Source organism: Panthera tigris, chromosome E2 (genome assembly GCF_018350195.1).
Source record: "Panthera tigris isolate Pti1 chromosome E2, P.tigris_Pti1_mat1.1, whole genome shotgun sequence".
Classification (NCBI taxonomy): domain Eukaryota; kingdom Metazoa; phylum Chordata; class Mammalia; order Carnivora; family Felidae; genus Panthera; species Panthera tigris.
In genome coordinates, this window is record NC_056674.1 from 50198937 (window position 1) to 50223686 (window position 24750).

Consider the following 24750-nt stretch of genomic DNA (forward strand, 5'->3'; position numbering starts at 1 on the left):
TATATATTTTTATTAGTAACACATTTGTGTATATAATATGTATACATACAAAAATATATGGATACATATTTATATAAGGATACCATACCGTGAGTATATGCCATCACTTAGAACTTGATGGCTAACTTAGCATTGATACAGCTTTTATACACGTGTACATGTATACATTTTAATAAATGTATATGTACATACATATGGGTGTACATATATGTATTATAATCATGTATTAACATTTATGCTTATTATACATATATAAATACACATTTTTACATATCCAACTATACAAATTTATACATACATATATGTGTATACTATAATACACGTATACTATTATGTGTATAATAATATATGTACATATATGTGGGAAATAAGTTCAAGAAGTCCTTATACTTACATAAATGGGTTAAGAAAGCTTAGGGCAGAAAGCCGCCACCATAGGGAGAAAGGGCCCAGGGTTAGTGAGAGAGATATTATAATAGGATCACAAGTAACTTGTTATATCATTTGTTATATCCATCTGGTGCCAGTATACTTTGATCACAAACTCCACATGCCCCCCCAGACCCTTTGCTTCTTACACAAGTTAATCATTACTGTCTGATTGTTTTCTCCACTTTCACCATGGGTATAAGATCTTGAGAGCTCAATAAATACCGAGAGGAAACCCCTGCTTGGGGCTCTTGTCTCCTCCCAGACATTAACCCCTCTTGTTTTCAATTCTGTGTCTGCTCTCTTGATGGACAAGAGAGAACTCCAGATTCATGGTCTGAGACACATATGTATGTCCCTAGTGAAGGAACCAGGATGGTAATGATGTGATATAATATTTTATTTAAAAATAATACTATTATGTTTTGAACTGAAATAGTATATTATTTCAGATTTCAAATAGCATACTATTTCAGATTATTTCAGTATATAATAAATAGTATATTATTTCAGTATATTATTTCATTTCTGACATATATTTATGCACTCTGAACAATGTTCATATGCACTCTGGGAAGCTGTAAATTAGAGCTAATAATCATGAGAATTTGAGGAAACTGGGAGTGCTAGATGAGAGATTAGTCCAGAGAAGACGAGTTCACCCAGTTTCTTTTACTGGAGTCTAGGATAGGGTTTCTCAACCACTGCACTATTGACATTTGGGACTGGATAATTCTTTGTCGTGAGGGCTGCCTGTACACCATAGGATGTTTAAGCAGCATCCCTGGTCTCCACCCACTAGATTCTAGAATATGCCCAAGTTGTGATGCTCAAAGTGTCTCCAGATGTTGCTGAATTCCCCTGGGGCGTCTAACTCACCTCCTGTTGTGGTTCTCAGCTATGTCCAGGGCCTGCATTTTACTGCAATTACTGGTACAGTCAGAGAAAACTTGTTTTCTGGAATTAAATTCACAGGAGACTGACACTTAATCTAGAATTCCATTTTATTAGTGTCTTGAGGGAAATATTCCTTTTACTCCAGACTCCTTACTGCTGTCTGAGTCCTTGCTCCTGTGGTTCAGGACTATTAAAGATCAGTAGTTTTGTTGTTTGTTTGTTTATTACTTTATGTTTTTTTGGTAATAAGTTGCTTGGCACATCTGGAATTGAAGTGTATAACTTCTTGAGAGAGATGTTATTTATGTCATCATGGTATCTGGTGAAATTCCTATACTCCCAACCTAAAGAAATAATAGTTGTAGTTATAGTGTTCTTACACACTGGATTCTAGACCCCATCTCACTTTTTTAAATACCATGGTTCCACTCCAGTGAGGCAAGCAAATTAACTAAAGTCTGTATTTCAATTACCTCACTTGTAAAATAACAGTAATACTGGTATCTTAAAGAAGAGTAGTAAAGATTAATAACTCTGTGTAAAATGGGTAAGTTCTTAGTACAGCGTGCTCACTGAACGTGTGTTGGTTATTAGTTTTTTTAAAAAATTTTTAACATTTATTTACTATTGAGAGACAGAGAGACACAGAGCATGAGCAGGGGAGGGGTAGAGAGAGGGGGAGACATAGAATCTGAAGTAGGCTTCAGGCTCTGAGCCATCAGCACAGAGCCGGATGCGGGGCTCCAACTCACAAACCTCTAGATCATGACCTGAGCCAAAGTCGGATAGTCAACCGACTGAGCCACCCAGGCGCCCCTGTTATTATTAGTTTTTTAAAAAATGTTTATTTATTTATTTTGAGAGAGGGAGAGAAAGCAAGCACATGATCAGGAGAGGACAGGGAGAGAGAGAGAGAGAGAGAGAGAGAGAGAGAGAGAGAGAGAGAGAGAGAGAGAGAGAGAATCCCAAGCAGGCTTTGTGCTGTCAGTGCAGAGCCTGATGTAGGGCTCCATCTGACAAACCGAGAGATCCATGACCTGAGCTGAAATCAAGAGTCGGATGCTTCACCGACTGAGCTACCCAGGCACCCCTTATTATTAGTTTTATATAAGAATAACTTTAGAATATTTTATTGCCAGATAAACATACCATAGATCATGGGGATATGTGTACGCTCATTGCAAAACATAATAACACCATGTAATCACCACTCAGGCCAACAACTGGAAGTTTACCAAACACCAGAAGCCTCCCTGATCCATTTTCCATACCCCATATTCTTTCCCCATAAATGAAATAAACGCACCTTCTCTTTATTTTAGTCCCATTTTAGGCTAAAAATAGAACAGTATTGAATCTCAGTTTATAATGGCAAAAACAAATGAGCAGTAAATATATGCCCTCAAGAGTGATTGCACTGGAGAGACATTTTACGTCTGAAACATTGATTTGCATCTGCATAATTGATTGAGAATTACAGTTAAACACGCTTTTTTGGGTCACATGTACACCTGAATACTGATAATGATTCAACAGTGACTGTACTTCTGGTAAACACACACCCACATGTGCACCCCCTGTAGAGATAACACACTCATTTGTACGTGCAGATGCACACATTGTCTTTTGCACAGTGTACGAAAGCCATTTGGTAGTTACTCCTGGTTGGGCACAATCAGAACTTCCTTCATCACTCTGTGGATTGTGTGTCTCTTTATGTCTACACTCCTTAATACTTGAATTAGCACCAGATCGACGGTGTCAGTACTTAAGCCAATCAATAGACCTGCAGGAACTGTGGGCCAGTTATCAAGTCTGTCTTAAGAGTCAGCTAAAGAATTTCAGGTGTGCAGGAAGAAAAAGTGTGCTTTAAATGAAAATGAGACAGTCTTAAAAAGTAAAATGCCATCTCAGGCAAATTCTTCTGAAAGGCATGCCAATGTTAAGTTGGCAAATTTTTACTTATCTCTTATACTTGAGACATTTGGCTTTAAAGAAAAACACATTTCAAATAGGACTGCAGAAAAATATTGTAGTTTGAATGCTTTAACAATGAAACTACCAACGACTGTTTTTTTTTTAAACTGTTCAGGCAGAATAAGCTTTATAAAATTTCAGATGAATTTAGATAATCCCTAGCTTAATTTAATTTAAATTAAATTATTGGTAAATAATTGGGACAATAACCCTGCCTGATTTTTAATTACCAGTTGTGTTAAATCCTAAATATGAGACAAATATTTTTTCTGATTAGAGTAAAAACTGACAACAACTTAATAATTGTATAAAATAAAAGACAAATATGTAAAGGTTGCATGGAATGAAGAATTACCTGAATAAAATAAAACATATGTTACAACATTGTCTCCATGAGATTATTCTTTTTTTTTCATATATAATTTATTGTCAGATTGGTTTCCATACAACACCCAGGGCTCATCCCAACAGGTGCCCTCCTCAATGCCCATCACCCACTTTCCCCTCTCCCCCACCCCCCATGAGCCCTCAGTTTCCATGAGATTATTCTTATACTTTCCCTCTCTCTTCATGCCTTAGTTTTAATTTTATATGTGATACACATTAACAAGATAGATGATAGGTATATACTTTGTATATATCCGTATGTGCTTGTGTCTTGATATATACATGCATGTATGTACACACACATACACATCTCCTTCCTCTGGAAGTAACCATTGTCCTGAGTTTTATGTTTTTCATTTCTTTGTTTTTTTAAAATTATGTGTATTCTAAACAACGTATTACTTAGCTTTACTTAGTTTTAAGATTCTCAAAACTATCAGACCTGTTTTGTTTCTAAGATCCAACCATTATCTTCGGTGTGCGTTGATGTAGTTCCTTTGTACTGCTATATGTTTTTCCATTGTGAAGAGTACTGTGATTTACTGATCTGTTCTGTGGTCATTGGATGTTTGGGTTGTCAACGATTTTTTCCTATTATGAACAATGTTGCCAGAAATTGCACATCTCCTGGTGTACAAATGCAAGAGTTTCTCTAGGTCAGTGATTTGCAACTTTTCTCTTTTCAATGGACAGAGAAGATACTGGTATTTGTATTACATCGTTGGGTAGGAAGGCAAACTCCTTGAGACCAGTGTTTCGTCATGGGGACGTTCTCCCCAGGAGGACATCCATGTCAATGGAATTGGAGGAACATCGGGGTACAGAAAAGTTCAAATGCACGAGCTAGTGACAAATTATGTTTTTAAAATAGGTGCTCAGATTTACACTCCCACCTGTTGGAACTTCTCTTGGCCCACACTCTCTGGATGATCTGGTAGTGTCAGAATTCTAAAATCTTGTGAATATACTATCTGTAAAATAGCATCTCATTGTAGTCTTGATTTACACTTCTTTTTACTGATGAGTTTGAACATCGGTTTATATACATTCTGTTATGTGAACTCTCTGGTCTTGCCTTGTGCCATTTTTCCAAGTGTTTTTTCGAACCAATTTAAAAGTAGTTTTTGTCTTTATTTTATTTTGTTTTCCTTAATTTTGAATACTAATCACATGCTGTTTTGCATGTACTTTCCACATGTGATGTTTTTTTTACGCATCTTTTAGCAACCGTGATTTCTTGATTTTAATATAGTTTTATTTATAAATCTTTCTTTACATACATTTACTTGTAAATTTGTATACTGATTAGGTATTTTTGTTTCTTGCTTAGGTAAATCTTTTCTATCTCAAGATATTATATTATTTTATAATTTCTACAACATTTTTCTTCATATTCTCTTGTCTTTAAGTTTTTTTTTCTTTTCTTATTGAACTTATTAGGTCTCTAGGAGAAAATTGCATATAAGCAGTGGGCATATTGTTAGAGATCCTAGTATTTTTTGTTTTGTTTGTTTGGCCTATGGAATCCAAGAAAGCTGTCAGCACTGTTCTAACCTCAATGTGGATTTTCCCTTTTGGCAGATGATTGTGATGAGCCTCTGGTGTCTGCCTTGTCTCCGGCATCGTTCAGCAGTTCATCTGAACTTTCTAGCAGTCACGGTCCTGGATTTGCAAGGCTAAATCGAAGAGATGGTAAGTCTGCTTTTTACCTTTTGATTGATTCGTGTTGAATCTCCCTAATTTTCCATTCTCTTTTAATGAAATCATTATAAGTGACATATTGTAAAAGGAAGTACATGTCTCCATAAGCAAATGGCTGAAACTCACAAGAAGTATATGACTTATAGGACTGGTTCTGGGATGGCAAAGGGTTACATCCTATTTTAAAGCCCGTGTCATCATTTCAGCACCCAAAGAACTGAAATCCTTCAGTATGGTGAGCTTTTATATTTATCTTATGACGTAAACGTTTCTAAAACAAGATCTAATCATTATGTATATAGTAGCCATGAAAAATCTAATTGACCCCCTATTTCAAGTTAAACAGGAAGCTTGTGAGAAGAAGTAATTTTCAAAGACGCTAGTTATTTAAAAATAAGGAGCCCTCAGTTTGCGCAATTCTCAGTGTAGATGGCATGATTCTCTCTCCTGTGGAGGAATGGGAACTTAATAAGTTTCATGCTCCTCTAGGAATATGCAGTTCATATTGTTGACAGTCTCATAGGTAGGTTGTGTTTGATCGCTTGAATATGTTTAAGGGAAAGCGCAGATAATTAAAAGGCAACTTGCCGTTGAACTAAGAGAGAATTTCGAAACTCTGTGCACTTAGAGACAGCATCATCATGGCCCCTTTCCATAATACGTGAAGGCAAAAGCCATCTGCACTCACATTCTATAGAAAGAGGCTTGGCAGTTCTCACACAGAAAACGTTTTTAGCAACCATGGAAAAAATAGACATCGACATCATATATTATTGAAACCGTGATTTGCTCATTTATTATCCCCTTCTTGCATGCCATATGTCAGCCACTTCTTTTCATTTTTCTCCTTGATGTTATCCTCGGTGCTGTTGTAGTGTTTCAGCATGATGCACATTGGATGTAACACATAGATCAAATTGTGTGTGTGTGTGTGTGTGTGTCTGTGTTTTGCCATCTGGTACACATGATAAATATCTAACACCTTAGCATGACTTAATAAATTTAAGTTTATTTTAAAATGTCATCTCATATTATTTGCGACAGTCACCTATGGGTGTATCTGAGTGTGAAAGCATCACTGGAGAGTAAGAACGGAGATCCTTGATCAAATAGGGAATTTGTGGGGCCTTGGATATATTTGTGTAGATACTGCTTGTCCGTTCCTTTTATTTGCCTTAGAGTGAGGGTTATTGGACTCTCTCTCCCTATTTGCAATTCTGAATTCTTTCCTGACCACAGGCAAGTGAGCTCTCCTAGCCCCTCTGCAGACCAGTCCAACTCTTGAACCTGTGCTTCTCCAAGCAGGAATGCTGACATCACAGCAGTGATCTTGCAGTGAGGTCTCTCTCTTATACTCCTTTCCAAAGTAAGGCAGGGTATAACATTTACCACTGCTCTATTTGAGAAATAGGAGCTTTCCTAGGATTTGGCCCATGGAAGGATACAAAATTTAATTTAACTATTTATCTTTATTTCATTTGCTGAGATTCAATAAATCACACAAAATGTATATAAGTTATGAATCGGATCAAATCGTATTTTTCATTAATTTATAGACTCGTCAGAAGTCTCCGCCAGTGAGACTCATTTTCATTCTTAATTCGTTTCTCTGGCTCTTGGTGAACCACAGTATCAAACTTCATGAATCTCATTTGCATGTTAATGAAATGGAGAAACAAAACAGGATCATTTTAATTATCTTTTGCTGGTTGTCAACCTACTTGATTACATTTTTTTCTTTTTTATTTAGTTTTTCTTTTTTCTTCCCTCTTAATTACATCAAGTGTTCACAAAGGAATGTCAGCTCTTGAGTGATTTATTAAAGGCTATATGTTATTTCTACTATCAACATTCCTTGTAGTATATTTAGATCAGGCTGTGGAAGGGTGTTTAACCAAGTCAGCAGGTCACATGTAAATAAACTGAATCAACAAATAAAGGCCTAGGTCTCCCAGAAACATGGATAGAGTGACCTCTTTCCTGTGGAATCTAGAAAATTGAGAGCCAAAGAACAAACAAGCAAGAAACGAAGAATCAAGCTTATCCAGCGGCTGTTCTCCATCCATGAGATAAATGCCATGGGTAACTGTGAAAATAACTAGGCCCCGGGGCGGGAGAAGAAGACCAGAAAAAGATACTGTTGAACATAATGAATCTCTCAGGAGGGATGAAGAAAAATGAACATTTTTGGAGGTATATTAAGTTAATTTTGCCACTTGAGTGCTGTTGTGGTTTGAGTTGTGTCCTCCAAAAGGATACATTCAAATTCTAACCCTGATGCCTATGAATGTGACTTTATTTCGATCTAGAGTCTCTGCAGTGTGATCAAGTTGAGGTCTTATTGGTTTAGGTTATTGTGGATTAGGGTGAGCTCCAGATCAGGCCTTGTAAAGAGAATGAGATTTGGAGACACAGAGACAGAAGAGACGGAGAGAGAGAAGAAGGCCATGTGGAAATGGAACATGTAGAAATGGAAGCAAAAGTTGGAATGATGGGGTTTCATACTCAGAAATGTCTGTATCGCCAGCAACTTCTAGAAGCTAGGAGGAGGCAGGGAAGGAGTCTTTTCTAAAGCTTACAAGGGGAGGAGCATGGCCCCGCCAACACCTTGATTTTGGATGTCCAGCCTCCCAAACTGTGAGAGAATAAGTTCTGTTGTTTTAAGCTGCCCAGTTAGTGATATTTAGTTAAAGCAGTCCTGGGAAGCTGGGAAGAGTGCCCCTGAGGAAAGGACTTCTCCGTACTTGTTCGTACTGGGAGGATGCCTCCAAGTTTGAATCTGAAAGATCTCATAGCTCAGAGGAATATAATCCAGATGTAAGGGTAAACAACACAGATGAACAAAAACCCATCCCTGCTAATACTGGCTACGTATTAGAATGAAATCTCTCTCTGCCTTTATATTCTGCCATATTGCTGCAGCTTCCATGTAGTTTGAATGATGATTGGCAGCTGAAGTTAACTAGTGTCCATGTCAAGTTCAGACAGGCTTTAGTGTGCCATTTGATAGTCCAAGTGTGTTCGTACGACAGAATATAATGAGGCCACAGATGCAGAACTGTCCCTCAGGCTGCAGTGTAATCCAAATGAAAGTTTTAGTTTTGATGTACTCGAGAAACCTAGGAAATGGGTTACTGCCAACTGATATACTTGTGTACACATGTAAAATCATAAAGCAGTAAATAAAACTATCATACTTACGTGTATTTATAGGTATGAGTGTAGATATACATATGTACCTGTGTTTATTTATATAGCAGATTGCTCCCATAACTGAAAAATTCTGCAAGTTTTCTGTCATCTATTCTGTAAGGTCGGAATATATCCTATTTTCCTAAAAGTTGAATGTTTGTCTTTGTTTTCCCATTGTCTATTTATCTTTCTTTCTTTCTTTCTTTAAAATTTTTAAATGTTTATTTTGTGTGTGTGTGTGTGTGTGTAAGAGACAGCATGAGTGGGGGAGAGGCAGAGAGAGAGGGAGACCCAGAATCTGAAGCAGGCTCCAGGCTCGGAGCTGCCGGCACAGAGCACGACATGGGGCTCAAACCCAGGAACTGAGATCATGACCTGAGCTGAAGTCAGACGCTTAACCGACTGAGCCACCCAGGGACCCCTCCATTGTCTGTTTTTCTTCACTGCAGTTAAACCCTTCCACTCTAAATGCCTGCCGAGCAATGTTTTCCCCATGCCCATAGAATTTGCTGTTAACATCAAGCATCTATCTGTAGAGAAATTAGCATATTTGGCTAATGGACAGAGAGAACTCCCATTTTCGGATGTACTCCTAATGAGAATAATTATGACATTCTATGCAGAATTATTTGGTGATTCTTACTGCCCTAAATCATTGTGCTTCTTCACATACAACTATTATGCCTAAATTAAAACCCAAAAGATAAATCCCCAAGGTATGCATGCTACATGTCAGTGCTTAAGAGGACAGATGAGGTGAATGTTTCCTGCTGTTAAACATATTGCAGAAAATCTTTTATAATTATCACATTTTAAAATGATAGCATTAATATACTTAATAACCAATACTTTCTTCATGAGGAAAAGAATAAGAGATGGGTTTTGCACAGCACCAAAAAAAACCTCAAGCCTAAAGAAAGGGCAGCCTCATTGGTACAGTGGGTGTGGGTCAGGAATGTGCATAGAGGTCCCTAGGACCAGAGATGGTGTGGGCAAGCTTCCTGACTGAGAAGAATATGGATTTGGTGCATATGGGGATGGCCTTTTATTGTAGTTTGTTCGAGAAGAAAAGATATTACCAGCTTGCTTGCTTCTATATCACCTGCTTTCCCATTACCCCAAAATCTGAGGTGCCCGAGTAAGCCCATGGTCCCTGAACAATTATCTGAATTGCAAGGGGCATGCACGTCCACGTTGATTCAGGCAGTGAATACATGCCTTCTTACCAGCTCTGCCCAATTCTTCTGTCTCATGCCGTAATTCATCTCCAGGACTAGGAGATGTACAGTTCTTAACACTGAGATGAGAGCACTGAAACCCGACTAGATCCCTGAAGAGTCAGATCCCTGAGAATTACCCCTGTAGTCACAGAACACGTGCTTCTCCAGCACGCTTGAACCTCAGCTAACCTACTCTCCTACTCACTCCAGTGGATCATAAAATTTTAGGTGAAAAGCAGACACTTCTGTATTAGACATCTCTGAGACCAATTCACCATTCTTGGGTTTAAATGACTACTACTTCTTACTTAAGGACGGGAAAAGTATTTAACCACTGTGCTTTAATTTCCTAATTTTCTACTGAAAGTATAGGGATAGTATTGAAATGGTTTTGGCTTTATTGATAGCATTGAAATGGTATTGGCTCTATTGAAAATAATCTTGGCTCTGGTATGGTGATAAGAAAAGCACAGTCCCAAGAGAACGTTAAACTGTTCAGTGTGCCCTGCCAGTTAACCACATTTTAGCAGACCTCATGGGACCAAATATATAAATTACAAGGATAATCTTGGGGAATTCAGGCTTCCATATAACTCTGGTAGTAAGTGTTGGGTTTTTTTTCTGATTAATTATAAAGCAAAACAAAAACTATGTTTTTATGTTCAGTATTAGCTTGAAGTACGTTCTTCTATATCGTAGTCCAAGTTTGTGAACTAGGGCGATCTGATGCCTTTATGTAAAATATTTTACTTTTTTAGCAATTGGAAATTGGTTTATGAAGTTACACAGGAACTTCCAAGGAGATTAACATTTTGGAAAAGGTTTGGAAAATGAAGGTCTAGATCAATTTTATGGTCCGTGGTGTGTGATTCATGCTTATAGATTATATTTTGTGTGCTGGCCTTGAGAAGGTAGAAAAAAAATGAGTAAAGATTTACATCTTATTTCTCCATATACCTATATCCTCTGTTCATTAAAGCAGGGGAGAATTTGCTATCATTTCTGTGATTAATATAGAATCACTTCTACTCTTCTATTGATTCACTTGACTTAACACCAGAGGTGCTTGTCTGCTTGGTCGCTTGGCCCTCTCTTTACTTTGGATATTGCCCTCCTTTCTGGGCCCCCTTCCTTCTCAAGTCTCTTGCCAATGTCTTGGTCATCCCTCTAACTTACCTTTATCGTCTTTGTCTGCCCTGTAGCGTACTTTTTTTCAGCTCTAAATCAACCTGATAATGTAGCCTGAGTGAATGTGCCAAGTAGCCAACCCTAAGCAATTTATAGTGATAGAAAATATGGTTTTAGAAACATGAAAACTAGATCGTCATCCTAAATAGCAAGTTGCATTAAGGAAATGAAATTACCTCTTCTTTTCTCCTTTCCTATAAAAGTATGGGGTGGAATTTGAAGATCTCTAAATTCTATGACAATTCTATGACACTCTTTTCATTTCTAATACTCTATACGCAATACCTTTTCTTTCTAACTCACTCTGGTAATGGAGAGAGTGAGTAGTGATATTGATGGCCCTTCAAGAAGAAGGTAAGTAGAGTCCCTGAAGGCAGATTGTTCTTCTAATTCCGCTCAAACTAGGAGACACAGAATGTTCCTGGCTTAGGAAATGTCTTAAGCTGCCATAGGATCTAGGAATTCAAGTCATAAATGTGATCCTACTGAAATTGATACCATGGCTCAAATTTGGTCAATTAAAATACGTTCATGAGATTTACAATTATCATTAATATTTAACATATTTCTTTGTGTATATCTAACATTTTTCACAGGGCTGAGTAGGGAAATTTCACATATAGGTAGGAGAAAAACGTGAGCTAAGTAATCAGGTGGTGTGTTAGGTTGTATTGTCTCAGAAGCACACTCTGGGTGATGACTGAGGTGCCAGTGGTTTGTTAGGGGGTAGCTCCCAGGAGAAAACAGTGAGGGAGTGGAGGAAGCAGGGTGAGGAAGGGGAAGAAGCCAATCAGTTTCAAGTGAAGTTCCACGCGCTGCCTGATCCCCCACGAAACTCTGGATGGTAAAATCGTACCTAAGATTTTGTCCTACTTCATGGTAAAGAAACCGAGCCGAACAAGACGGCTGGGTGTGTGATCAGTTTAGAAAAGTTCGTGTCTGAGCTTGGGCCACTGTAACAAAATACCATAGACTGGAGGTCTTAAATGATAGACATTTCTTTCTTGCAGTACTAGAGGCTGGGAAGTCTGAGATCAAGACGTTGGCAGATTCAGCTCCTGGAGAGAGCCTGCCTTAGCTGTGGACAGCCACCTTCTTGTTGTGTGCTCACAGGGCCTTTCCTTGATGCGTCTGTGTGGAGAGAGCCATCTCTGTCTTCCTCTTCTTGAAAGGGCACTAATCCCATCATGAGGGTCCTACTCTCAAGGCCTAATGTAAACCCGAGTACCTCAAAAAGGCACCAAATACCATCACTTGGGGGTTAGGGCTTCAACTATGAATTTTGGGGAGTCACATTCAGTCTGTAACAGCTGCATTTTTGAAACTAGTAAACCAACCAGAAAGTATTAACTGCTTGAAGACAGCTGATAAAAACCCAAGATAGCCAGGCCTTCAGGGGCAAAGATCCTGGAGAGAAAGGAAATACCATATAGTGAGCCTGATATTTTCTGCAACACATAACAGGGCTTCAAAATATATAAAGAAAAATGGACAGAAATGATAGGAGAAATAGACAATATAAATTGAAACATAAAACATAGTAAGGGGTTTTTAATCTCTCTCTGTCTCTGTATTTTATCAAGGAAGTGGGCAAAAAAAGTAGTGAAAATACAGAAGATTTTAACAGCAAAGTGAACAAATTTGACAAAATATATAAATAAGTAGTAATTATATTTATTTAATGGGCAGGATGCATTAAACTCTGCCCCCAACAACTATAGAATATACATTCTTAGGCAGTGTACCTTTGAATATTTACTTAAACTTATTCTGGGCCATAAAAAATTGTTTGAATAAATCTCAGAGGATTTAAATCAGACAGAATAAATACTGTGGATACAGTTGAATTAAACTAGAAATCAATAATTAGGAAATACTAAAAAACCTAGAAAGGTGTGGACTTTAATTAGTATGCTTTCCAAAAAGAAATCTCAGCAGAAGTTAGGAAACATTTTAATTCAATGATAACAAAAGGCTATCGGGTCAAAATTGAGATGCAGCTCAGTCCAAACTGATAGCTTGACTTGCACAAATTACACAAGACAGAAGACTAAATATTAATGATCCATTTATTGCCTAGTTCTTCAACTTCTCAAGAAATGCTTAAGAAACAGCAGATTAAACCAAAATAAGGAAAAGGAAAGGAAAAAAAGAAAAGTACATTAATGAAATAAAGACGTAGAATACAACCAATAAGACAAAAATATAGCAAGAGGACACTTTAACAAATGTTCTGCTAATGATGGTGAAAATTTAAATGGATTGAAAAAAAATGATTTGAAAAACACAACCTGAAAAGTCGTACCAAGAAATAAAATGGAAAATTTAAATATCCCTCTGTCTGTTAAAGATAGTGAATCCATAATTCACACGCTCCAGTGGAGAAAACTCCAGGCTAAAATGCCTTCATACGTGAATTCTCCAAGATACTTTTAAGGAAGATAAAACTCTAATCTTACACATTCTCTTCCAGAGGACAGAAAAAAAAAAGTCAAAATACTTCCCAACTCCTTCTGTGAGGCCAGCATAACCTTGATACCAAACCCCGTCAAGGACAAACAAGAAAGGAAAATTAAAAGCCACTCTCTCTCATGAATATAAATGCAAAATACTGCAAACAGAATGTTAGCATATATGTGTGGAGGGGTCTGGGACTCAGCCTCAGAATGAGAATACACCGTCTTGGCTGGAAGGCACGAGGGCTCTGCTAGCAGGTGGGTTGTATAACCAAACTGGAGCTTTCTAGTCTGCTACCGTGCAGAAGAATCCGGAGCATCTTCTCGAGGAAGAGGAAGCGTGAAGGTAGCTAGCCATAGAAAACCATCTTTTTTTGGTATACACTCATTTTAGAGACTATTGTAATTAAAGATGTGCTGTAATCTATTGGCCGCCTCTTGGGTGACACGTCCCCTCAGCCACACCTCTTTCTCTGGCCAGCATGGTAAGGAGCAAGTCCAACTCCCGACAGGTGCAAGAGGGCCTGGTCCGAGATTGTACCCCTTACCTGTAGCTTCCTGCCCATGGCTCCCTGGATGTTCCCAGCGAATCCACCGGGCGTTAAAATCCTGGCAGCGGAGTATGGGGAGTACTGTCTGCCTGTGAGGCTAATCTTGACCAACAGAGGACAAAAACTGATGGAGAAAATCTTCCCCGCTTGGTCCTCAGGGTGGAAAGTTCTGAGATGCATCACAATGAGGCTAACTTCTCATTTTATTCGTGCATTGTGTTCTTGATTTTGTTCAGTTGTCCGGGTTGTCTTGTATCTCACTGAGCTTCTTTCTGATGGTCGTTTGACTTCTTTGTTAGGCAATTTGTAGATCTTCGTTTCTTTGGGGTCAGTCGCTGGAAGTTTATTCCTGTCCGTGTCCTTCGGTGCTGTCTTATCTGCCTGATTTTTCATGATCTCTACAGCCTTGCATTGTTGTCCACGCCTGAAGGAGTGTCACCGGACAGGGCCCTGGGCTGCAGGATTGGTCCCAGACTGTGTCTGAGAGGGGCTGGAACTGATCGAAATGGCCACGTCAGGGTGCACAGCCCGGTGTGCAGGCCTGCTTTCAAGGGCATGGAAGAGCATGTCTCTTGCCAGACCCCTGGGTGGGCAGGGCTGCTCCAAGACTGTGGCTCAGAGCAGCCGGAGCCGAGTCACAGGGCCGCTTCCGAGTCCAGGACGGTGAAAGCAGGCAGGCCTGCCTCTGGAGGCGTGTGCGGGTGAGGCGTGAGTCTCCCTCGGGGTGCCTGAGTGGGCACGACTGCTTCGGGCTGCAGCTGAGAGGGTTTGGAATGGGGCCCAGGACCCCTTCAAGATCCACAGTCAGACCGAGGTTTGAGGGCTGACCTGCTGGAGGACGGGTGCGACTGCTTCCTGATGGAGCAGTGAGGAGGGCCTGGCCGGTCTCTGCAGGGCAGAACTGCTGTCCGGAGCGGCCGGGAGGGGTGGGAGCCCAGGTACAGAGCTGTTGTCGAATGTCCTTTCCCACGGACGTGGGGACACGGGAGGGCTTGCCTCCAGGGCTGCGGTCAGGTGTGCCTCCCGGTGGGTCCCTGGGAGGGCAGACCTGTTCCTGGACTGCAGCTGGGTCCCAGAGCGCCCACAAAGGCACCTTTGTCAATGGAGGGTTGCCAAGTTATTGTTGCTACAGGGGGGATACAAGCAGGAGATTTCCTATTCTGCCATCTTTTTTTTTTTTTTTAACGTTCCTTTTTCACAGAGAGAGACAGAGCATGAGTGGGGGAGGGGCAGAGAGAGAGGGAGACAGACGGACAGACACAGAACCTGAAGCAGGCTCCAGGCTCCGAGCTGTCAGCACAGAGCCAGATGAGGGGCTCAGAGTCATGAAGCACAAGTTCATGACCTGAAGTTAGATGCTGAACGCACTGAGCCACCCAGGCACCCCTCCCGTTCTGTCATCTTGCTGACGTCACTTCATATATCCTCTGTCTGTCTGTCATTATCATCTGCTGTCTAATGATCTGTAATTTCTGTTCCCATAAATTATCTCATTGGAATTGTAACTGTAACCCTTTTGAAGACTGCCCTGCAGATCTAATTCCACGAGAAAAGATGTGGAAAAATTACACAATTTTGTAAGGATTTCTTTTTCTTCTCAAACAGGACTTTATATATCAAAGATTTCCTCCCTCAGTGGGAATTGTCAGGTCCTTAAAGGTCTAATAATTTAAGTAGAAAGCTAGCCCAAAATCCTATTTAAGTGATTTGAGGGTTGTTATTTTTCTCTTATCTTTTGTACCTTTAAAAAAAAGTTGACATGTAATGAATATTAACAGTAGGAAATAAAAGGGACACGTGTAAGATGGACTATATAATTGGCCATATAAAATGTAACTGATTTAATAGACTATATAAAAATATCTGACTGTATAAAAATGAAAAACAGGATCAGAGACTCTGCCAGAATGAGAATGTTTATGTGGGTTTTTCCAAAACCTCATCCTTGACCTTGGCATTGTGCTTGCCCTCCTAGAATGAGCTGATCCACTGCCAGGGCCTCCAGGAGGAGGCCTGTGCAGACAATTCCCACATTTGTGCTGGAGGAGAAACATGTCTAACAATCTCCTTTCTTGTATTTTCAACTGCCTGCTGGAATTTTCCAGCTGCCTTCTAGATGTCTTGTCTTTACGAAAAAGCTCAACATATCTTAAAGTTAAATATATCACCTCCAAGCCAGCTTCTGCTCGTAATTATTTTTCTTTTTCTGGTTCGTGCTGGTTATCTTAATCGCCATGGCTTAACATTCTTAGAATCACCTTTTATTTCTCTCTTGATCCCTCCTCCTGAAGATGATAAATTCTGTGGATGCATGTTTTGCAATCTCTCTCTTTTATTCCTTTTTTTTTGTTTTGTTTTTTGTTTTTTTAGATTCCATTGCTACTACACTAATGCAATTTTGGGATTTCTAACCAAGGTTATTTTAATAGAGCCATAACTGGTCATGTAATTCTCAGGCTTTCCTCAATAAAAATAAATTTGCACATACAATTATGACCTTGTTTTTGCCTGTTTAAGATTTTTCAATGCCACTTTCCTTGCACATGTGGATGTTTCTGAATGTGCTTTCTAAAGTCAAGCTAATGGGGTGCCTGGGTGGCTCAGTCAGTTAAGCGTCTGACTGGCTCAGGTCATGATCTCACAGTTCGTGAGTTCAAGCTCCACGTTGGGCTCTGTGCTGACAGTTCGGAGCCTGGAGCCTACTTCGGATTCTGTATCCTCCTCTCTCTCTCTGCCCCTCCCCAGCTCACTCTCTGTTTCTGTCTCTGTCTCTGTCTCTGTCTCTCTCTCTCAAAAATAAATAAACATTAAAAAAGTCCAGCTGATACTCTGCAGTGTTTGAGCAGATTATTTGGTAGTTTTAAGGAAAAAATAATAAAAAATATTCATAAATATTTCCAAATTAAACTGTAACGTAACCTATGAATTGTCTACCATTTACTAACAGAATATAGTTTCTCTTAACTAACCCATCTTTGCTTAATTTGTGTGCTAATGCTTGGTTCATTCTACAAATCTAATTATTTAATCTAAGTAAAACTAATAAATACTATATGACATTAATTCTATAGTTAGCACAAATACACAAAGAGCTCATTGATGCCTAAAAGTATAAATGGAATAAAAAAGTGAGAAATAGAAATTTGAACAATGTCCTAAATATAAGAAGTGACCATAATTTTAGTACGAAGAATAAATCCACACAAGCTGGGATATGTGAGTATTTGAATGTGGTGACTTCATATGAGCATCTAAATAAGGAAAGCACTGGATAGACAAAGCAAAGACATTGGACCTAGTAGACAAAGACCTTAAATCAACTCTTTTGAATGTGCTCACAGAGCCAAAAGAAATGCAAATAATGTCTCCACAAATAGAGGATATCAATAGAGTTACAAACGGAAAGAAACTAGTGTTTTCTAGTGTGAGTGTTAAGAATTTTTCTGTAATGGAAAAGAGCAGAACTATGTATGCATCGAAGTTGCACTCCTTGTGGCAAAATTACGTCTCATTACTGACATTCTGGGAAGCAAAGTAGAATAAGCTGTTTGCAGAATTCTCGTAGCAAAAGACGGTATCAAAACCTGTATTTTTTTAGTGGCTCTGAATGTGGAAGAGTAACTATTATGAGAATATGCTTGTAGCCTCCTGCTTTCTTCAGTGTAAGAACTACCTTGATTCCAGAGTTTTAATCCTGTTTCAGCCTACATAAGAGCAAAAGCACTCATCAGTCTGGTTAGCCTTGGTGACCCACTGCGGGAGAAGCGCCTTTTCTGGATCATTTGGTGTGCTATTGCAGACCAGACAGTGCGGTGGAGCAGGACCTAGGTGACCCTGGGTAGACAGGAGAGGCTCCATTCACAGAGGATGGTCGGCAGACGGTAACAGGTGCCAGTGTTACAGCCTTACAAACTGTGGTCACTGGGAAGTCGGGTGGGGAGTTCTTTTCGCTGTATTGTGCAAACACGTGGGCATTGTTTCTGCTTTTCTGCCTTAAAGCACGCTGGTTAATGGTGGGAAAGGTGAGCACATAAATCCTCTAATGAAGGAAGACAAAAACATTTTTAATGACAATAATAATTCCTTCAGAGACATGTCTGTCTGGGAGATGATTTGGGGAGCAGAAAGGGGTATGACGTCCCCAGCTGTCTCCTTCTCCTCTTCTAGATCCAAGGCACACATGTCACCCAAGGCTTAAGGAAAGGGGTGGGGGGGGGTCATGGCACAGCTTGGGAACAAAGCTAAGTGGGTACTTTTTCGGCCTAGAATATAAAGGATTTGAAGGGGAATTGAGCAGCCTGAAGGAATCCCTTTTCCCCGTGTCCTGCTGAGGGGAGGAGAAAAGGAGGGTTGGACATGAGCAAGCAAGTATGAAGACAGGTTTCCCTGACATCCTGCCTCAGGTTAAGTCCACAGTGGGAAATGTGTCAGAGCCCTGCACTCACGTTCAGGCAACTGCATGTGAAGGCTGTGAGGAGGGTGGGCAACGGAGAGGGGCCTGCCTGCCCCAAGAAAAGTCACCAGCGCCCTGCACCCTCTTGCGCTGTGGAGGGCTGGTAGTGTGGCAGAGATAGAGTGTGGCAGCTCGAGGTGGCATATGAGGAGAACCAAGAGCTGCTGTGGGTCCTGGAACGAATGCAGAAGGCAGGGACTGGAGCAGTGGGTGCGGGCAAAGGGTCACCCCCGGGATGGGAGGAAGGAAGACCACCTGAATGCCCTGATAAAGTACGGCCCACCCCTGGCCAGTCACCACGGAGCAGAGGGGAGGGGAGGCTGCTTGACTGTGTGTGGAGAAGACCAGAAGGTGGTCTTCCTGTCCCCAGCTTACAGGGCTGGCAGAAGGGGGAGACAGACCCCTGCAAGCATTTTGAAGCCTAAGGTGACAGAAATAAAATCCTGACTTGACCAAGTGATCCATGAACTGGACTGAGTTCCTCTGAAATGATTAGATTGATTTTCTACATTAGAGAGAACAGAAACTCAAGAGAGAAAATTAGATTGAGTTAGGGGAAAAGATGCATTTTTCATACCCGAGGCTATAACTGAGAAATTCATGACTGCAATATGATTCTAGCTGCATTGCCCAAGTAGCTTATCTGAGCTGTGGTCGATACCCTGCTGGCTTGTGGGAGCCCGCTGTCAGCAGCTTTTCCCAACTCAGCATTACCAAGTCGGGAGCTTGAAATCTGCCATCAAGGGAGCATTTACACCACAGGAATTGACAAATGCTATAAAGCAGGACTCCCTCCCCTGGACCCTCCCCAGGGACCAACATATTAAACACTTACCAGCATACCACTTACCTGAATTATAGCCACTTACCTGGCTTACCTCTTATAGCCAACATACAATGATCTTGGGAAAAAACATTAGAATATATTTTACAGATTGGACTGGGATGCAAAATACCTGAACCAAGAGTTTGACGTGCTCTCAGTACTTGTTTGTTGCTTAAAAAAAAAAAAATCTATAAATATGGTTTTTTTTGTTTGTGTTTGTTTTTGTTTTTGTTTTGTATATTCACAATACAGCTAAGTTCTTTACCATAGTTTAAAAAACTTGTTTCTAGAACCACATACAACAAGTAAGTGTGTTAAGAATGTACATCCCGGGGGCACCTGGGTGGCTCAGTAGGTTAAGCATCCAGCTTTATCGCAGGTCATGATCTCGCGGTTGAGTGAGTTTGAGCCCCGAGTCGGGCTCTGTGCTGACAGCTCAGAGCCTGGAGCCTGCTTCAGATTCTGTGTCTCCCTCTCTCTCTGCCCCTCCCCTACTCACACTCTGTCTCTCTCTCTCTCAAAAATAAACATTAAAAAAATTAAAAAAAGAAAAGAATGTACATCCCAGAGCACCTGGGTGGCTCAGTTGGTTAAATATCCGACTCTTGATTTCCGCTCTGGTCATGATCTCACAGTTTGTGAGCCCGAGTCCCTTGGGGCTTTGCACTGAGAACATGTGGCCTGCTTGGGATTCTCTATTTCCCTTTTTCTGCCCCTTCCCCGCTTGCTCTCTATCTCTCTCTCTCTCAAAATAAATAAACATTAAAAAAAAAAAAAAAGAATGTATATCCTAAGCTGTAACATTCAAACTTCCAGCTTTGGGGTTGGACATATTGGTTGCCCTACTGTTTGATTTTATGCTAAAAAGAGAACAGTTCTCCATTCAATGTCTATCTTTGATCAAAATATACAGAAATCTCCAACAGATCCACAGAATCTTCTCTTTTTCTCAGTGACCTACTAATATGAGTTAAAATATTTTATAGAGTAAATATCAAGAGTGAGAAGTGAAAGCAACTGGCTACAGAAGTGGCCCAAACAGGTCAAACTATCCAATTATGCTGGTATAGCTTGGTCAAAGATTGCAAATAATATCTTCACGTAGACCAGTGGGAATAAGCATGCATATTATTAGTGACCTTAAATACTGTTTATTCCATACATTTAAAATTTCAGATGGTCTTTTTGATATTAATTTATCTGAAGTTGGTGGTCCACACGTGTGCCCAACACAAAAGCCACTAAGTAGTCCTCAGATGCTGAAAGTTGGACCGCTGTTTTCTTAGCGTTGAATGAAAGACTTTCAACGCTCTGACTCCACTTTCTTTTCCTGCCTTAATGACCACCGCCCTCTCCATGCCCTCTCTCTCCCTTCAGTCCAATTACTGCCATTCTGAAAAATGGGTCTTGCATCTGTCTGCCCTCAGATCATTCCTCTGCTTGGAAGGCTTCAACCCTCCGTTTTGACCTTTCAGAACCCGACCCTAGAACCTCAGTGGAATGTTTCTGTTTTCCCTAGTCACTCAGCCAGCAATGCTCTCTAGATCCTAAACATCTTTAGTGTATATCCTGTTTCAAGTCCTCGTATAATATGCATCACCTGCTCACGTGTCTGCATACTGTTTCACAAAAAGCAAACTTCCTGAAGGTGGAAGCCTTATCATCTGTGATGAGGAACAGGCTCTGGAGTCGATTGTGTTTGAGGCTTTGCCTGATTTTAGTGTAGTTCTGTGACCTTTCACAGGAGACTACCTCCCTTTGTCTCAGTGTCTTCTTGTCTAAAGTAGGAAATATAATAGTTTTCATCTCATAGGCTTGTTGTGAGAATCAAATGAGTGAGGATAAGGAAGCACATCGTAGAACATGCGGGCAACTTCTATTTATAGCTGGTGACCCTGAGTCATTCCTGGCATTTATTTTGACTCTGTATGCACCGATAGGTACAGTGATCACACTTGGTCCCCTGATTGTGGGTATTCATGGTGGTGATCAGAGTGATATTGACATTCCTTTGTATACGGTAGTTTTCTCTGAAAAACTTGTGTGTGATCCAATACGGAAAACCCTAACCAGTCTCTGTGATTAGGGAGATAAATTCTATATTCTTTGTTATGAGGGATGGCATTTAGAGATTTTTAAAAGAAGGTAATATTTTGTACCCTTCTATTTCCTTGCTTTCATAGTTCTAATTAAGAATTAGAAATGTCCTAAATTTCATAGTCCCTCCCAGATTCAGTTTTTTGACATTTCATTTCTGCCTTCTTCCTATTTGTAAAAGGTATGAGGAAAATTTAATAGTGTTGATATTGTTCAAAAACATAAAATCTACCACTTGGTAACTACACGTAAACTACAAGAATTTAATTTTAGGTGAGCAGGAACCCAAGAGCAACATAAAAGATTCCTGGTAAGGAGGTGTCTGGGCGGCTCAGTTGGTTAAGTGTCCGACTTCGGCTCAGGTTCTCACAGTTCGTGGTGTCGAGACCCGTGTTGAGCTCTGTGCTGCCAGCTCAGAGCCTGGAACCTGCTTCATATTCATTCTCTCTCTCTCTCTCTCTCTCTCTCTCTCTCTCTCTCTCTCTCTCTCTCTCTGCCCCTCCCCCACTTGCACTCTGTCTCTCTCAAAAATAGACATTAAAAAAATAAAAAAAGATACTTTATTAAATCAGTATTCACCAAATATTCATTTGTTCATTGGAATTCAAGACACATTTCAGATATTCAAAAAAAAAAGATTGGTGAGAATTAATCAGAACTATTTCTTACACAAGAAATGGCAAAAAAGAGTTTAAGATCCTTTGAAATGTCAACTTTGCTCATTAAAAAAGTCCATCATTTTTCCTTTGTTACTAGAAAGCAAAACTGTTACAGACCTTTGACCTTCTGAAGTCACCTCACCATCTAATTTAGTTCATGTCACTCTGAGTTTGCCCATATTCAAACAGTAACAGCTCAGCTAATGGCAAGCCTCCCTTTTATGTCTGACCAGCTCACAAAAGTTTTTATAAGGTCAGACTTAAGTGTGACAATGGTATTCTAATATGGAGTCTGACTGTTAGTTATTAATTTAACAAATATATAAGCTCTATTCTTTCATATTACAAAGTTCTTGTAAACAGCCAGCCAGACTGCGGGAGAGGTGCTGTTTGAGCCGCCACAGACAGGTGGAGGAAAGAGACTCCTGGCTGTGTGAGAGGAGTACATAGCATTCAAGCAAAATTGTGACGAATGAGAATAGACTTCATAGAAAACTGCACTGTTTTATGAGGCCCCAGTGCCTCCAATGCCGAATTGAAGTTGCATTAAATGACGTGCCTAGAAAGATTCCTTTTGTTACCAGAAAAAATTATTCAGCTTGCTTTTACTAAACCAATTCTGGGAACAATGACAAAAATAGATTGGTTCTTTAAGAGGCACATACTAAAGATTTCCAGAAGGGTAGGACATCAGGCAGGAACACAATTTCCTGTCTTCCTCTCCAAAGCCTGTAAATGTAGCCAAATCCCACTGGTCTTGCTTCCTTCATTGTCATGACCCTGGAAGAGCTGCCCCTCTGTTCTAACACGAATCACTCCACAGTATCCTATATCTTTCGTGCTTCCTCGGGATTCCTGTTCCTTCCATTTTACATCTAACAAATTTCCCTTCCACTGATGACTTTACTGTCAGCATCACCATCTAGAAAGTTTTCCAAGCCATCATCCTGGACTTTATAAGCTTCTCCTCGCCCTCCCAACATCCGATATCTAAAGGGGTACCCGCAGGTGACCAAGCCCTGCCAATGTCACCCCACTAAAATCTCTAAAATGCTTTCATTTCTTTTTATTATCTTATTTACTCAATTCAAGATTATATCCCTAAGCAACTAACAAATAAATATAGAAAGTACGTTTTTAATGGAGTGGTTGAAATAACAAGGGCTCAAACCAAGGCAGGGATCATGAAAAGGCAAAGGCTGTAATGAAAATTGCCTCAGAGGTAACATTGACCAGATTTGGCAATTTCTACACATATAGAAATTTCTATTTCTGTTATTGAAAGGGAATAATTAGAAGTGATTTTAAGATTTCAGTCTGAGTGAAGATTGGAATGATGTGGCCATCTGGTTCTGACAGGAGGTAAGGCATCCATTTTTGGAAGGTTGAGCTGGAGTTATCTATAGGGCATCCATGAATAGATCTATAGGAAACATTCAGGATTTGGGATACAGATTTCAAAGGAAAGTCAGAGCTTAAAAATAAAGATTTAGGCATCATCATCCAAAAAACAAAAAACTAATCATTGCAGCCATAGGCAATGAGAAATGCAGTTTATTGAGAATGAAAGCTAAAGAGAAGAGTTGTATTAGCTTTTAAAGAAAAGTAGAGAAAGGGAGCTCTATGAAGGATACTGAAAAAGGCTGGCCAAAGGGGCTGAGGAAAGGAAATGAGCTAAAGAAGGAAGGGTTTGTTCTAAGTGATTTGGTCATGACTTCTGATCTAGAGATGTTTCCTGATGGGTTTTTCTCAGCTCATTTATTGACCTAGACAAATCTTCTGTTCTAAAGATACAGGATGTCAGTCTAGCAAAAACAAAAAGCTTTTGTTCCTTTTTTTGAAAGAATCATCTCTCAATTATGGAAATCATGAATTTCTTATTACAACTCAATTTGTGGATTACCTGGGAGTTCCATATAATGTCCATACCGTTGTATTGTCCCTGTTTTTATAGAAAGGAATGTAAAGTGCTAGAAGTTTAGATCAAGCTTTCATATAATTTTGTAAAAATGGTGGACTTAAAAATTGTACAAAGGGTGCATAACATGACCCAATATTCTTCTACTCAGTTATGCATCTGTTACAGGAAAGATCTGTAACAGATGCATAACTGATTTATTTTATTTAATTTTATATTTTATTTATTTTACTAACTCCAGTATAGTTAACATACAGTGTTATGTTAGTTTCAGTAATTCCTTACATCATTGAGTGCTCATCACAACAAATGTACTTCTTAATCCCTGTCACCTCTTTCACCCATTCCCTCTCCCTCCCCCTTTGGTAATTCTGTTCTCAATTGTTAAGAATCTGTTTCTTGATTTGTCTCTCTCTCTCACTCTCTCTCTCTCTCTTCATTTACTGATTTGTTTTATTTCCTAAATTCCACACATGAGTGAAAGCATATGGTATTTGTCTTTCTCTGATTTATTCTGCTTGCCATTATACTTTAGCTCCATCCGTGTTGCTGCAAATGGCAAGATTTCATTCTTTTTTATGACTGAGTAATATTCCACTTTATATATCCTACCCCTTTATCCATTCATCATTTGATGGATGTGTGGGCTGCTTCCATAAATTGGGTATTGTAAATAATGCCACTATACACATAGGGGTGCATGTATCCCTTTGAATTAGTGTTGTTTTTTTTTTAATTTATGTTTATTTTTGAGAGAGAGACAGAGACAGAGCACGGGTGGGGAAGGGGCAGAGAGAGC

The 24750-nt window shown here is 39.7% G+C and overlaps 1 protein-coding gene across 3 annotated transcripts in view; it reads left to right on the forward strand.

The window, feature by feature from the left end:
- The window catches only part of CNTNAP4 (contactin associated protein family member 4), a 250253-nt gene that overhangs the window by 31426 nt on the left and 194077 nt on the right, over window positions 1-24750 (forward strand). For all 3 annotated transcript variants that reach the window (XM_042969646.1, XM_042969647.1, XM_042969648.1), the window contains exon 2: window positions 5272-5382. In XM_042969646.1, the coding sequence (XP_042825580.1) occupies window positions 5272-5382 (111 nt within the window). The remainder of the gene's footprint in view (window positions 1-5271; window positions 5383-24750) is intronic.